The sequence below is a fragment of the Polypterus senegalus genome, chromosome 13, assembly GCF_016835505.1.
Source record: "Polypterus senegalus isolate Bchr_013 chromosome 13, ASM1683550v1, whole genome shotgun sequence".
NCBI classification, from domain to species: domain Eukaryota; kingdom Metazoa; phylum Chordata; class Cladistia; order Polypteriformes; family Polypteridae; genus Polypterus; species Polypterus senegalus.
The window spans coordinates 161986797-162002947 of NC_053166.1; the positions used below are offsets into that span (position 1 = coordinate 161986797).

Genomic DNA, 16151 nt, shown 5'->3' on the forward strand with positions numbered 1-16151 from the left:
ACCATCAAAGAAGCCACAAGCTTTTCACGTCACTCACTTTTTCCTTCAATGTATTTTTTTTTCTTTAAATAGAAAATTTAGACAAGGTGCACTTGTGTGTCAAACAAAGTCTGTGAAATCGTCAACTGTGGACACCAACCGCTTCCTCTGTCCGCCTTCTGCTCCGGGGCCCCCTGCCGGCTGAGTGTTTTTGTTATGCACCAGGGAAATTCCGGGAGTTGGCCGAGCTTGCATTTCCTCTTGAGCCTTTAAGGAAAACAGAGAAGAAAAAGGAAATTTAGCAGGAATTCTTAGGGTCACAAAATACAACTTTATCTTCTTAAAATACCTTTTCAATTCTGAGAACAGAAGCACTCTGTGTGGCACCTTCACAAGTGTTGATTCCACCAGCGACACACCATACTACGGTGGTCTATTACAGACTTGTGCACACTGCTCCCTCACCCAAAAGTGTCAGGAAAAAAAAGATGGCTCACTCACCCGTAAAGGCCTCTGTTCCAACTTGGATGGACTCACATTTGCTGCTTTTTAGTAAAATATCTTTATTATAATAAAAAAAATCTTGGGAGGCGAGACTTTTTATTCTGCGACGAGACGTGATTTTTTGAAGAGACTTTTTAGAATGAAGTCCCGCGAGACGGAGACTTTTAACATGAGATTCTTTCAAGTCAGATCCTACTTACAACCATTTTCAAACAAGACCGCAGTCCTCTCACCTCTCATTGGTGTGAATGCTCTTGTCAGACTCAGTTCCTGCTCTCTCAGCTCTTATAAATATTAATGTTTTCCTCACTTTCAGTTCCCAATTATGTCCAAATCTTATTGAAGAATTTCATCACGAATGGTTATCAACGGAAAAAATTAGTACACGGGCATTCCTAGCACAGAGAAACGAAGTCAAACAAATGTACGCCAAAAATGTCGATCGGTTACACAGCAAATTGGTGAAATGCGTATCAATAGACTCTGCTAAAACGGTGGTGATGGTGCAGAAGATGAAAACACCAACTTACAATATCATGAAGAATATCTACAACTGTTAACACCATCCAGTCTTCCACCACACGAATTACTGTTGAAAGAAGGACGTATCCATGAAAAGTAATGCAGTACATCTTCAGGGGTAACATTGGACACCAAAGGAGATCTTGATATGCCATTCGTATTAAAACGTTAACAGTTTCCCATTAGAATAGCTTTTGCAAAGACAATTAACAAATCTCGGAGCCAAACATTCAAAGAAGTCATTTTATTTAACTCTTTTAGGGCCGATGTTGACTTTTGTCGACACCCAGAAGTAGAGGGTGACAATCAGCTGTTAATGGCGACAAAACTCAGTTACGTCACAGGAATCCCCTCTCTGCTTGGAGGAATGTTAGACTTGTTGACTCTGCATCTAATCCTTGTGTGTGCGTGAGTTACGAAATGTAAACAAAGGCAAGATGGCATCGACATCTCACGAGGAAGCGAACAGAGTGTAAAAAAGAAAATACTCAGCAGACGATGTTTAGCGCATTATCGAGGAGTCAGAATCTGATTTTGTTGACAGTAATCAGGAGATCGAGCAAGAGAGTGAGGAACTGGCATCAGCTGATCGGACACCAGCCGATGTCGCCCCACCTGATCGGCTGCCAGCTGAGCACATTCACACAGCCAATGCACCTACGGCAAGGTTCGTGTGGGAAGAATACCCAGACATTGATCCGAGGGAGCCAAACTGGCTACCAGACTTCACAAGACGGCATGGTTTGCTGTTGGACATGAGAGATTACTAGCCGCTGGACTACTTCAGGCTGTTCTCTCCTGATGCTGCTTTACAGCTACTGTCAGACGAGACAAACAGGTAGGCAAAGTAATTTTTTGAATCGCATACTGGACTGGCGATATAACTTCAGGGAGCATTGGTCCAAACGTGTTTTGTCTGGTGGCTTTGGACAGGTTATGCTGCGTGATGATAGGTACGTGCTGCTGCAAAGTTTAATTCACTTCTATGATAACCAGAAGCAAATCCCAAGGGGTGAGCCAGGCTATAACCCCAGGTATAAAGTTCAGCCCCTGCTTGACATTGTGGAACCAACATATAAACAATTTTATCAGCCTGGCCGTGATTTGTCTGTGCATGAATCTATGATAAAATACAAGGGACGCCTTATTTTCTGCCAATATATGCCAGACAAGCCCACAAAGTAGGGCATAAAGGATTTTGTACTGGCAGAGGCAAACACTGGTTTCTGCCTGAAAGTAATTACATATACAGGAAAGTATTTCTTTCAAAATGAGAACTGTCCCTTGACAAGTCAGGTTGTGCTGGAGCTGCTTCAGGGCTATGAACATTTGGGTCATGTTGTGTACATGGACAATTTTTATACATGCCCAGAATTGTTCATGGAGCTACAGAGCAGGGAATTGTAGCTTGTGGCACAGTGAGGGTCAACAGGAGACACAGGCCTTCACAGGCTGAAGATGAAAAGAGGTGACAATACGCTTTTCATGCGGGCAGAAAACTTGGTGGCAGTGGCATGGCACAATGTCAAACAGGTGACTTGTCTCTCTTCAATACCCACTAACAATTGCACCAGTGCAACATGTATTGTAAGCATTGCAATTGGCTGCTTTGAGCGAGATCAGACTTTGCTGTGTAACATGTATGTGATATGTATGTGAAATCATAGAGTATGCAGGCTCATACAACATGCAAGACAGCAACATTTGTCAAAAGTATATATTTTTTGTTGATTTGATATGTTAAACCATTGCTTTGTGTTCTTTTTAAAAAAAAAGCCATGGGAGAAAAGAAACAAACAAAAAAAAAATTAGCCCTAAAAGAGTTAATAGAAAGAAACGAAATGCAATATATGTCATGTGGATGCAAATGTAACACTTCACGTAAAAATGAAAATCTGTTTAAATTGTACGTTCACATCCCCATACACGAGTGGCACAACCGCAAAGAGGCTAGTGCATAGTACTGGCCAGGAGGTTGGCATGCGAAGCAAGCAGGGGGCAATGCCCCCTAGTAGTATTTACCTTTCTCATGTGCTTATAATACTTTTCTAATACGTAGAGATTACCAATTTCAAGAATACATTTTTCTGTATCAATAGCTCAAGCAAACCCATATCCTCAGACATTTTTCTTTTAGGATATCTAATTTCCTCGCCTTAGTTTGGTGTCACTGTTCTACACAACAATTCATGTTAAATTCAGACCTGTTCTAGGAAGTCAAGTTGATACGATGCAAAGTTCATCCACCCTGGAAGAAACCCCTTTACATGGCTCTCCTACCAGCTCGTATTTAACCTTTAATCTGCACATCAGATGGAGAGTCAGAGTTTGTGGGTCAAATATTACCACTTCAGAGGAGCAGGCAATGATGGGCCTTCAATGTCAGTAAATAATTGTCATGTCTTAGTTACTAGAAGACATGCTAGATGATCTTGCACTGTAGTCCATATCCTCCCAGTCCCTTCCAGGTAGTGTCCTCCAGGTTTGCCAGAAAATACAACTGACGCAAAACTCAACTCGTGCTGCTAGGAAACACAACCTACCGCCAGCCACACAGCTCAACAGAAGGCACCAAGTGTGCACAGATCCCTCACCCCCATGGACATCCCTCACAAGAACCTTAGGAGTCCGACATCAGATACAATATTTGGTTATAATCCAGTGGCCTTACCATTGTCTGCTTTTAGACCCAAGCCACAACCTCAGCAATAGTCACTGCTCTAAATCTCACCGACTACACCACTGAAAAAGCATAGAGTATTCAGATCATAATTTCATGTTTTTTATTACAGACTGGGGAAGATGTTAGGCAGAACTTATTGTCAAGAAGCAGGGCAAAAGCTTTTATATACAATTCTGGGGATACGGCAGTTTATAATGACAAGTATAAAGTACTGTATACAAAAAAGTGTAACTACAAGATTTAAAACCACAAACATTTATGGGGGCACCTGGAAAACAAACCCTTAAATAAAATGTGTGGCAAATGGGCCATAATAATGCTTGGAAGTATCAGTGGAGCCTGAAACTTTCACAGTAAATTTATGTAGGCCATGAATTATTGTATCTGACCCCGTCCTCCCAGTCTCCATTTAACAACGATTAATAACAGAGCCGTGACCCCAGGGAAGTGGGAGAAGCTCAGCTGGCGTACCTCCTGCTGCTTAAAGAAACGGAGTGTCAAAACTTAATGTGAGACTTGATCTGAAGGAAAAGTACAAGAAAGGCAAGGGTAAGCTTCACAACAAGGGCACATGGGAGGAGGAAGTAACTGTTACGGTGACGTCTAATCAACCCCAAAGCACCTAGCAGAGTCGGCCAAGTAGTCCCCAATTAAGACCCAATGACACTGTCCCAAACCAGACTGAAGGGCCGCCACTTGCTTGACCCAAATGTGCCAAACCAAGATTTCAATAGAAAGAACAGTGACTAGCTATTTGGGTGCTCAAAAGGATGAAGCCAATCATGCCATAAACTCTGCTGCAATAAAAAGTACCCATGATAACTGTCACCCTGCAGCCTGTTCTGCTGAGCACCTTACCCGCATTCGGATTTTCTTTATCTGCCTCAGTCTTGCCAGCCACTTGGAAGGGTAGGCATCAGAAGGATTTGCTCTGTGATGATGAACCAGGGAAGCCATCTGAGTGGGAGAATAAAAACATTTCAGAATTAGTAAGATGGTAAAATGCAGGAAGTAGTGTAGAAGAATGTAGCTGGCACTGAGCAGCTTAAAGTTACTTATTGACACCACCAGCGTAACCGTCGTCATCTGGCTTCACTCCCTGCCAGCCATATTTACCTTCTCAGACATTCAGAATCGGCCTCATTATGCACAACCTCATTCTTGTCTTATGCTCCATGCATCCAACCCAGCTCAGCCTGTTCATTAGCCACATTTTAGCCCCACTGTCTATGTATTGCCTCCCTCCTAATCATTCATGTTACCAACACCAAGTCTGCTCCACCATCTCTATTTAACAAGTCAGGACCGTGTGATATTAAATTTTACTTACTGTCAAGTGGTACTGGAAACTCACTATGGTATCAAACTGACATTTAACTTCATTACTGAACATGAAACAGACACCTGCTGTTGCTCCATTTTCTAAGCCTATTATGTCTGACACGGATTACCATATTGGGGAGTATCTGGCAGGGGACACGGGACACACTCACACACATTGTTTCTATACAGCAGAGTGTGGTTATGGCCAATTCGGAGGTAACTATTAATCTAAAATACATATCTCTGAGATGTATGTCATTATAGTGATTTACATGGAGGCAATGGCGGTGCAGGGAGTTGAACCAAAGTCCATGCAAGACAGCAGTGCTATTCACTGGACCTCCACGTAAAAACATGATGGTCTAAGGCTTTAAATCATTAGAGCATCTAATTTTAGCAAAACAAGTAACTAATTTTAGAACCGATGACATCCACAATACAAGGAAAATGACTAAAACATGTTTGTTACAGATCTGTAACTCTGAGAAACTCAGGGCCGATTCTTATGAAAGAGTCAGTAAAGCTGCAGTGCTCAACAAGGCCAGACTAACTAGCAGTGAAAACCCAATGGCTGCTCTCACTTTCGATGGCCTCAAAATGTCCAAGGAGGTTGTTAACGTTATTTAGATATGTGCTTCTACCTCTAAGGCTCACCTTATAATGCAGTTCAATTTTACAAGAAGTCCTTTCAGTTTTGGTCGTCCACCTCACTGTCAGTATCTGGTGCAAAATTCAACTATCTGCACACACACACACACACACACACACACACACCACATAAGATTTATGTAAAAGGATTTCTTCGCCGCCTCAATGTGGACTGTTCCAATGTCTACACACAACACTGCTTTGTAGTCATCTAACGGTGTTTACAAATAGATGAAACAAAAAATATGAAATAGACAGTCAAACACACACAGGCCAGCAACAGCTCGGCATACTCACGTTGGCATGCAGTGCCATCTGCCGTACTAGAAGAGGTAAGTTTCTGTCAGACACAATCTTCACCACACTTGTGTCAACAAGACCTTCCAAATCTGAAAGAGGAAACAAGAGTGAGGTGGAACTAAAGAAAACTTCCAAGTGTGACACAGCTCCAGATCATCCTAACCAAACTTGGTATGTGTCGATAGTTAAGGAGGGAATGTCAGAGCCCATATGAGAATGTCACAAACCAAACATCCTGGGCAGGGCCTAAGAGTGGCTACGTCCTTAGGTGGCACACTTGTGTATGAGAACACACACATACAATCATTGCTATGCAAAAACAGAAAAGATGAAGCAGGCAAAACAAACAAGAAGCAGTTGGGGAAGTAGGTAGAAGCCTCAAATAGGAAGAAAAATAAATGCTAATGTTAAATCCTTAGGGAATTTCAATCAATCAATCAACATTTATTTATATAGCACATATTCATACAAAAAATGTAGCTCAAAGTGCTTTACAAAATGAATAGAAAAATAGAAGACACAATAAAAGATAAACATAAGTCAACATTAATTAACATAGAATAAGAGTAAGGTCCGATGGCCAGGGTGGACAGAAAAAACAAAAAAAACTCCAAAGGCTGGAGAAAAAAAAATAAATAAATAAATAAAATAAATAAATAAAATCATTTTAAGTAAACAAATAAAAAATGTACAACGTAATAAGCTTTCCCAACTAGAAGTCTACCACAAAAGTGTCCACAGCACACCAACATGACATTTACCACACACTCCACAGCCTCTGTATGTGAAGCCTCCTTACATCGTGCCTGTGTGCCCTCAGCCCATCTCACACCCCTTTGTGTTGAGACAGGAGAAATGAAGTGGAATCTTTATCGCCTGACATGTACTGCATTATTTCACCTGGACACCTACATCACTGTAGATGATAAACCAGAGCTATAAGAGTCTGGTGTGTTAATCAAATGAGGACCACAGTATGAATGCGCCACCCTATCAGAGGAGAGTGTTCAAGGACAGTCATTTAATTTTGGGGATTTGCTGCTGATTGACGGTGGTGGCTAAGACATTGATGAGCATCTCTCAGCTGTAACTGCTACACATACTTAAACGTTACAAAAGTTAAATTTGTCCCGTACTAGCGCTGACTACATGACCTTAGCCAGGGCTGCCAGCCAGTACAAGCATGGCACCAGTCACATTAATGTTTATAGATAAAACATTTCTTTAGGAGCAGTAATCTTTCACTTGGAATAAAAGTCAGCTCCTTTTCTGGTTAGTCATAATTCAAGACCATTTAGGCAAACTGTTTCCAAAGTAGTATTTGGGTTATGTTCTGGAAAGAGGTGAGGTAGCAATCATTTGAAGTTCATTTTACCTTTTGAAAGGGAACCAGTGGTTAGTCTTCAAAGTATGTAGATGGAAAACCTTACCTCTTCGGCATTGAAGTGTGACCAGATTACTGCAGTAGTCCAAAGGCTTGATGATCACTTCCACAAAGTTAAATTGGCCCTGAAGAAATCAAGCAGAAAAAAGAATTATAAATAACAGACTGAAATGCACCATGACCCTTTTAAGAAAGCCAGAAAAAACAGATTAAGAACATTACAGACAAAAAATGATAAAATCAAAAGGGACCATCCATGGGTTAGCATGACTGACTGCTCTGTACGCATGTCAGCTTAGATTGAGACTTCAAACAGAATACCAGGCTGTGGCCTGGGCTGGATCTGCAACATGGGGCAAAAGCTTACAAATACATTAAACACAAACAAAAGTTCACCGAGCAGAAGACATAGCAAACGTCTCACTTTCTCTTTCCAGTTGCTGATTTAAGTTGGTATTAGAATTCTAGTATGAGGGGATGTGAAACTTGGAGACTGCAATCGCTACTCTTGTCACTTGAGGATGTCAAGTTACACAACTGGACCTTGCAGGGTATCACATATTAGAAATCTCCGTGACAGCTTTCAACTTCCAAAATATCACAAGCTTGCCCCCTTTATTGACAGAGAATAATGTACAGTAACGTGGTGCCTAACAGAGCCAGTGGTTTACGATTATGGCGAGCTGAGGCAGTATTTTTCATATTCTTTATATCTACATGATATGCATTGTACTTCCAGGTGAGTAGTCACAGTTTGTCAGTTCTCACACACACGGCCCCGTCATTTATTTTCTGAAGGCATTTTATTGACTGGTTGGACTCAACTGAGTCACTGTGAATGTCAGAAGCAATGACAGGGGACACAGGAGCAAGCCATAACTGCTTCCCGGCTTGCTAAGATTATCTAAATGAAGTTGCTGGGGAAAAAAACTTGCAATGTGATGGCCTTTAAACAGCCATTACATCAACTGTAGTTTCTCGTGTGTAATTCCTAAGGCTGCAGTCGTATGAAGCACAATACTTTCAAAACTGAGGTGGACACCAAACTAAAACAGCACATTTCATTGTCACCTCATACTGGATTTGATGGGTTTCTAGGCCTGCTTTACTTTTTTTTGGGGGGGTAATGACTTTAGTTACCCTTTCCCAAAATAACTCACATCTTAATTTCAAGTACTTTGTGAATTATTAGGAGCGACGTTAATCCTCACTTTGGTTTGAACTCATGCCTTGTCTGTCCTCAGAATTCATCCATTCAATAAAATTTGATAAAAGACATTGTTGTTATCATTCCCAAGCCCACTTGTTTACTATTCAATTGAAACTGATAAAAATATTGTCAGGGCCTCAGGACAGCATCAGTTCTCAATAATTTATACAAAAATCACTTTCATACAGAAAATGATATTCCAAAGTGGAGGATATCAAGTCCCTCAGGTTAGTGGTCACAAGTTGAGGGCGACTACAAGATTGACCAATAGATCAGTGATATTTTTGCATACATTGTGGCACAAAGTAACTAAAACATTTTTTGCAAGATTCAGACAGGTATTCTGTGCCAACCAGTACCAGTACCTTAATGGTTCCCAGCTTATACTCCTCGCCAGCATCATTATAGACAACGATGACAAAGTCATTGCCAATGTGTCTCTTCTTGTTGCAGCAACCTTTATCAGAGTCTCTGTTTGGCATCAGGGTAGCAATGTGAAATATGGCTGTGAAACAGAAGGAAAAAAATAAGAAATAAGTAAATTAAGAACACAGGAGTTTCAAAATGTTTCAGTATTGTTAATTATTCCAATGAAAACCAAGATGGAACAATAAAGGCACATACCGAATAACAGTTAAAACCAACAATGGGGTCATTTAATATTAACACTTCCAGTCACACACTTCCACTGTTATGGGCTAAGGGAAACACACAATTGATACAGCTACCCTCACAGTTTCTCCTGTCACAAGCACAGGCCAGTATGACTAACTGTCCTTCCTGATGTCCCGGTATTTACTCCAAGATCCATCAAAGACCAGCCCTATCTTTTGTATCCGGCTGTCATGTATCCTCTCGTTTCAAGCCTCCACCTACACTCTTGAATCTACCCGGACTAGTGGAATGCAGTATGGACATTACAGAAACGCATACAATGTGGTGCTCAATGCCCCCCGTGTGGCAGGTTGCTGTCAATCTTGGTGACCTGCTGGTTGCTACACCGTGTTAAACACCACAGCAGTTTGTCCAAGAACAACAACAAATCAACCACTCACAACATCAGTTATTTTATTTGGTCTCTGAAAAAAACGTTCATTGGAATAGTTTCTGACATCGTAGAAGTGGGTGTGTCCAAAACAAATGCACGAACTTCCTTACATGTACGGTTAAGCACGTCCAAAAGCCATGATTTGCAATATAGTAAAGCAGAGGTGCAAGATAAGAGAAAGACAGAAAGAGACAGAGAAAGAAAGAGTCTGAGATACGTTACAATTACTGTAAAGCAACGCTATGCCAAAACTTTCAGATGCCAGTCTAACACTACAGGCACTTGGGAAATTTGAGTGAGAACAGCAAAGATTAAAAAATTGCGGCCTTCTGAATGTAAGATTTGCATCTGTAACAGGAGGTCTTGACAAACTTGCAAATGGTGTCAGTTGTCTGGCAATCTAAGCACAAACCTACTCTTCAGCAAGTTGTAATGGAGCATTTAAATTTCATTAAGTAAATTATATGACAGAAAAACAGGGAAATACTAGGTAATAAAATACTGTTGTGGACTTTTACATACAGTTTGGACACCCCTCTTAATTCTTTGGATTTTTGTTTCTCATTGGCTAAGCTTTCAAAGTAGTAACTTCCTTTTAATATACGACATGCCTTATGGACACAGTAGAATTTCAGCAGTGACATTACGTTTATTGGATTAACAGAAAATATGCAATATGCATCATAAAATTAGACAGGTGCATAAATTTGGACACCCCAACAGAGATATGACATCAATACTTAGTTGAGCCTCCTTTTGCTCCTTTGAGCCTCCAGATGCTGTCGTCCTATAGCCTATGATGAGGGTCTGGATTCTGGATGGAGGTATTTCTGACCATTCTTCCATACACAATCTCTCCAGTTCAGTTCAATTTGATGGACGGCCTGTTTCAAATCATCCCATAGATTTTTCAATGATATTCAAGTCAAGGGACTGACACGGCCATTCCAGAACATTGTACTTCTCCCTCTGCATGAATGCCTTTGTAGATTTCCAGCTGTGTTTTGGGTCATTGTCTTGATGGAATTTCCAACCCCTGTGTAACTTCAACTTTGTGACTGATGCTTGAACATTATCCTGAAGAATTTGTTGATATTGGGTTGTTCATTCGACCCTCAACTTTAACAAGGGCCCCAGTCCCTGAACTGGCCACACAGCCCCACAGCATGATGGAACCTCCACCAAATGTGACAGGAGGTAGCAGGTGTTTTTCTTGGAATGTGGTGTTCTTCTTCCGCCATGCAAAGCGCTTTTTGTTCCCAAATGAATCTGGCTTGTCTAAATGAGCATTTGAATACAACAAGCAACTCTGTTTGTGGCGTGAGTGCAGAACGGGCTTCTTTCTCATCACCCTGCCATACAGATGTTCTTTGAGCAAATTGCACTGAATTGTAGAACGATGTACAGACACACCATCTGCAGCGAGATGTTCTTGCAGGTCTTTGGAGGTGATCTGTGGGTTGTCTGTAGCCATTCTCACAGTCCTGCCCATAAGCCGCTCCTGTATTTTTCTTGGCCTGCCAGACCTGCTGGGTTGGTTTAACAGCAACTGTGCCTGTGGCCTTCCATTTCCTGATGCCATTCCTTACAGTTGACACTGACAGTTTAAACCTCTGAGATGGCTTTTTGTAGCCTTCCCCTAAACCAGGAGACTCAACAATCTTTGTTTTCAGATCTTTTGAGAGTGGCTTTGAGGATCCCATGCTGTCTGTCACTCTTCAGAGGAGAGTCAAAGGGAAGGAAGCACAACTTGAAACTGACCACCTTAAATACCTTTTCTCATGATTGGACACACCTGCCTATGAAGTTCAAGGCTTAACGAGCTCATCCAACAAAGAAATCAGGATTGAGCAGTGACAGGCATTCAAATCAGCAAAATGACAAGGGGACCCACATTTTTGCACAGCCAGTTTTTCCACATTTGATTTGATTTCATACAACTAAATACGGCTTCATTAAAAATCTCTGTTCAGAAAACACCGCAGTACTCAGGTGTTCCTTGGAAATGAAAGACATACCATTGTTATCTTTTGTGTTGAAAGTAGAGTCAATTATTATGCAGGCTGAGAGAGGTTCCCAAACTTTTTGTTATGAATGTAAGAGCACCAGAGAGCCTAGAGAATGTGACAGTGACGCATCCTATAGTGTCTTACCCTGCATGATGTCATCGTGCCAACAGTATGTGAACTCCCCATCATCACCATACTGGTCCAGTCCTCCAAGAAATATCTGGTCAGGGTCACAGTCTTTCAGATAGATCAGTTTTCCAAGGCCTGTCAAAAACTGAGCATATCTAAGGGAGCCATACACATTGGACAAAATGGCAACTTCATTACTGATCTGAAGTGAAGAAAGGAAAAACAATTCAATAGACATGTTAGGGCAGTTTCAAACACTACACTCCATGAGGCCTAACACAGATTTAATGAATTCTCCCACACAATGATGCTATGGTTAAGGGAATGAACTGCAGAAACCAGGAAACAAAGCTTTAATACGCTTATGTATCTTGGGACAAGCCATGTGGTTGGAGCGGACAGCCTGGCAGTATCTACATAATGGATGGATAATTATTTTTTATTTAGCAAGTCACAAAGTTAACACAAATAGAGAGTATCTGAGCAGTTTTCAAAAAAATAAAAAGTTAACATAATGCACATTTAAATGCCAGACATTTCATTTACTGCATTATCTATGTAAGGACAGGTGGGTAGAAAGCCTAAGTGGCCCCAAGGTGTTTGGTGAGGGTCCATCTCTTCAAAAGGCTGGGAGAAAAATCACAAAGTCAAAGTAAGTTCATTCTATAGCTGGGGATGTTGAAGTGAGAAAGATACCACTCAATGCCACTCATACCCATGAGATCTGACTCAAAATATCCAAGCAAACGATGGCAGTCTTTACCTGTCCTTCACCGACGTACACAACTCCAATTTTGTGAGTATCGTAAGGAGTCATTTGGTCCAGGACTTTAACAGCTCTGTCCACAAGCTTAAAAAAATGAATAAAAATAAAACATTGTAAAATCATTCACCTTGGAATTTAAACTTAAGGTACAATATAATAATAATCATAATTTATCTACCCATCCACTTTCTAAACCAAATTCACAGTCATGATTGCTGTAACCCACTTTAGCAGCACCAGGCCCAAAACAGCAACTAACTTCAGACAAGCCTCCAGTCACAATACAATTTAATCAATTTCTAAAGCAGTTTTCTATGTTCTATACATTGAAGTTGTCTTATGTTTACATGTGAAACAGACAAACTGACAGATTCAAATGAGAACTGTAAAACAGTGCTTTACACAAAGAGGAATATGAGAACACATCATTTAATATCATTAAGAGCAAAAAAATGAAAGCCACGTTTAAAAGGGAAACCAAAGGAAATTTACAGACATGCCCCTCGGTCACCCACTAGAATGAGAAGCAAAGCCCCGTGGACTAAAGAGAGAAATGGGCAGGAGACTGAACTCACTTCAGATTTGGGAAGCAGCACAGGCTTGTTGGACTCGTTGCCAAAGAAAGGCGAGTGGTAAAGCTGCAGGAAAACAAAGCTGGAAAGAAAAGGAAACATTTTGGTGAGTCCGACAAACCGCTGAGCACACGAACATTCACAGACCAGGACCTCCAAGCCTCTTCACAGTGCGCATTGAAGTTAACCTAAGCCTTAGTAAACCTCACACACAGCTCACCTACAAAGCTAACAAAATCAAAATATAAGACATAAAGAGCATAAATCATTGAGACTCCCTGTGACACGCAGCACATCAGCAGCCAGAGCTCAGGTTTCCAAACACGTACATAATCTTATCTCTGTGAACGTGGACTAGAAGGCAGCGAGGCTTGTGAGGGGCAGTGCTGGGGATAACATTTTAAAAGTTATGTGCCTTACGTAGTCAAGATTCATTTTAATGTAACTAGGGGTTTCACCCCCCTGCCCTGCATGCTCTATGCGCCGTTGTGAAGATGAGGGCTGAACGCACCCCAAGGCGACGCGGTCGCTCCTCCAAAACCCCTCTTAAACGCTGAAACAATGGGAAACAAATAGCTTTTTTTTTTTTTAACCTCCTCTTTGCTCGCTGGCTTGCTGCGTGATCTGCATCTCGCATGGCACTTCGAACGTTTAAAGCCTGTACAGCAGCTGTCCTTTTGTCTCACTACCAGGTCTCTCTTCTCCCCCAGACATCCTGAAACACTATTTGATCTCTCTTCGCTGTTCTGTTATTTCGCCAAGTAATATTTTCCGTTTGTTAGCGCTAATGTGATCTTTACGATCATTTTTTTTGAGACTTTCAAATTTTTGTACTTCCATTATCTCTAACCTGCTCTGCATGTGTATCGTGCCAACGTTTTTTTAATTCTTTACGACGTCCTACTTTGTCTTTTTATGGCCCCGGGTGTGGTTAAATCTCTTGGCACAAAGTGTTCGTGAGATGGTTCGATTATTACTTTCCTTATTTTCAGAATTTGCACATGGATTATTTTTGTTCTCTTCTCGTCTCTTTTCGACGCACTGCTCTTTCTTCTTTGCTTAGTCATTGACGTGTCATCTAGAACGAATACAATTTTTAAGAACTGAGAGCACAGGAACAACTGTGAGGTTGAATGACTGTGGTCTTGAAAATGGTTGTAAGTAGGGCATGACTTGCAAAAGTCACTGTCTCACAGGACTTGCTTCCAAATGCAAGTATGACATGACTTGACCGTCTCGCGGGACGTGAATGTGTCTCTCTGTCTCTCTTCAAAAGAGCATGTCTCTTCTCCAGAAAAAAAAGTCTTGCCTCGTCCCAAGATTTTTTTTATAACAGACAGACAAGTAACATAAAACTTATTTTATGGAAGTGAAAATACTTGCATTACCAAAAAAACAGATTTGTGCTGCTGCATTATTTTATTTTTCTATTAAGGGCCTGTAATGCAGCACGTGCTCATCAGCAGCACTCTAAAGTAAACGTGGCGTGGCTCAAAACAGGTAAAGTTGTCAGATTATTGAGCTGCATAATATAAGCGGGCTTAGGCAGGGTTGGCTCGTGGGCGGGTGCCATGGGTGCTTGGCACACAGGCACTTAAGACAGCCCATTCATTTTTTAATATTTCAGACATATTAATTAATACGATGATTTTCTGCACATGTTTTTGGCTTTGTATTCTATCAAAGAGGCAGTTTGATAATCTTAACACATGGTTGAATTTTCCCTTCTCTTTATCCTCCCTGCCTCTATATCCTCTTGTTCACAATTTAAATTCTGCCAGTAAAGAAACATCAGGGCTTAGCCAAGAAGTCAAAGATTCAAGATGGACGTTGGTTGTAGAAATGTGATAATCGTTTGTGTCCCGCCCTGTGCAAATCTTTCATGTTAACGTTGTTACTTGAATTCAATTAAAAACCCGTATCTAACATGGTGTATGCCGCTCTTTATACTGCATAACAGAGACGAGAAGTGGATCTGCTTATCATTCTCTAATTATTTCTACATTTTCAGTGTCCTAATGGAGCACATTCCAGTGGTCAGCCTCAGCCTTCCCTGTAATCAGCTTCACGCCCTTTGCTAACAGCTGTGAACACTCTCTTGGAAAAATATCTCTTCTCCGTAATTTCTTAAGATCTTCTGGTCACAGCTGTGAATTTTACACTCTTTTGTTAAAATAATATTTTTTATTTATAAGGAAGTCAAATTATTTCAGCTTCAGAGAAGCCCCACAGTCTGCATGTTGGACTGATTCCTCCCCACACTGAGGCAGGCCTGCGCTGCGGTCAGTACCCAAGCATACCATACACCACAAAAAAGTGAGCTTGAACTCAAACAAATAACTCAACATACAAAAGCTCCATTTTTTTAAAGAGAACAAGTCCTCAATGTTTGCCTACGGCATTATGTTAATGTCAGCAAAACTGATCAGGTGGTCCTTGCTCAGTCTCCATCCATTCGACATGGTGTGTAACTTGCCATGACGGCCAATGTGTGTCACGATATAAAACGGCAAGGTGAAGGTGTGGCACCTACACATGAATTTTACTTGGATTACAAAGTGTAGATAATAGTTTTCAAATGACACCAGTTCCATAAAACTCACAATCTTAGCTCACAAGACATGAAAGATCCATTGAAAGAATCCCAGTCCACAATGGCTGGCTAATTTACAATAAAAAGCTTGCAGTTTCCTTTACCCAAACTGCTGCAAGGCATGTCGCCAGTTCATGGTTTATTTCCGTTAGTGTGCTAACTAATAACGTAGTAATGGTTTAATGTTGGTTTAATTTATAGTCACACTGCTATACATCTTTTAGTTCTAACTTAGTGAAAGCAGAGATGATTAGTCCTGAACTGACGCATATCAGGAACTCATTATTATTATTATAAGAAGCTTTAAAAGCCATGAACCTAATTTTACAAATCGAGGCTAAATTAACAAAAAATCCTCAATAGTACATTTATAATACCTTGGACTAATCCCAGTGGTCATTTCCAAGTTAGAGGCTCCACTTCTGTTATGGTACGAGTCACGGTCAGTCTTCCTCTCCCGCCGGGATGGCGCAGACTCTGA

At 41.0% G+C, this 16151-nt stretch overlaps 1 protein-coding gene across 5 annotated transcripts in view; it reads right to left on the reverse strand.

The window, feature by feature from the left end:
- Positions 1-33: 33 nt before the first annotated feature.
- Positions 34-16151, reverse strand: part of tsc2 (TSC complex subunit 2) — an 89220-nt gene continuing 73102 nt past the window's right edge. For 4 of the 5 annotated variants that reach the window (XM_039774688.1, XM_039774691.1, XM_039774687.1 and 1 more), the window contains 9 exons: positions 16048-16151; positions 13081-13159; positions 12503-12589; positions 11755-11941; positions 8919-9058; positions 7390-7468; positions 5957-6048; positions 4547-4645; positions 34-246 (listed from right to left, as the gene is read on the reverse strand). The exon at positions 16048-16151 is cut by the window's right edge and continues 402 nt beyond it. In XM_039774688.1, the coding sequence (XP_039630622.1) occupies positions 100-246; positions 4547-4645; positions 5957-6048; positions 7390-7468; positions 8919-9058; positions 11755-11941; positions 12503-12589; positions 13081-13159; positions 16048-16151 (1014 nt within the window). In that variant the 3' untranslated portion in view covers positions 34-99. Of the gene's footprint in view, positions 247-3805; positions 4210-4546; positions 4646-5956; positions 6049-7389; positions 7469-8918; positions 9059-11754; positions 11942-12502; positions 12590-13080; positions 13160-16047 lie in introns of those variants that run through there. The other variant, XM_039774690.1, reaches the window with a different exon arrangement.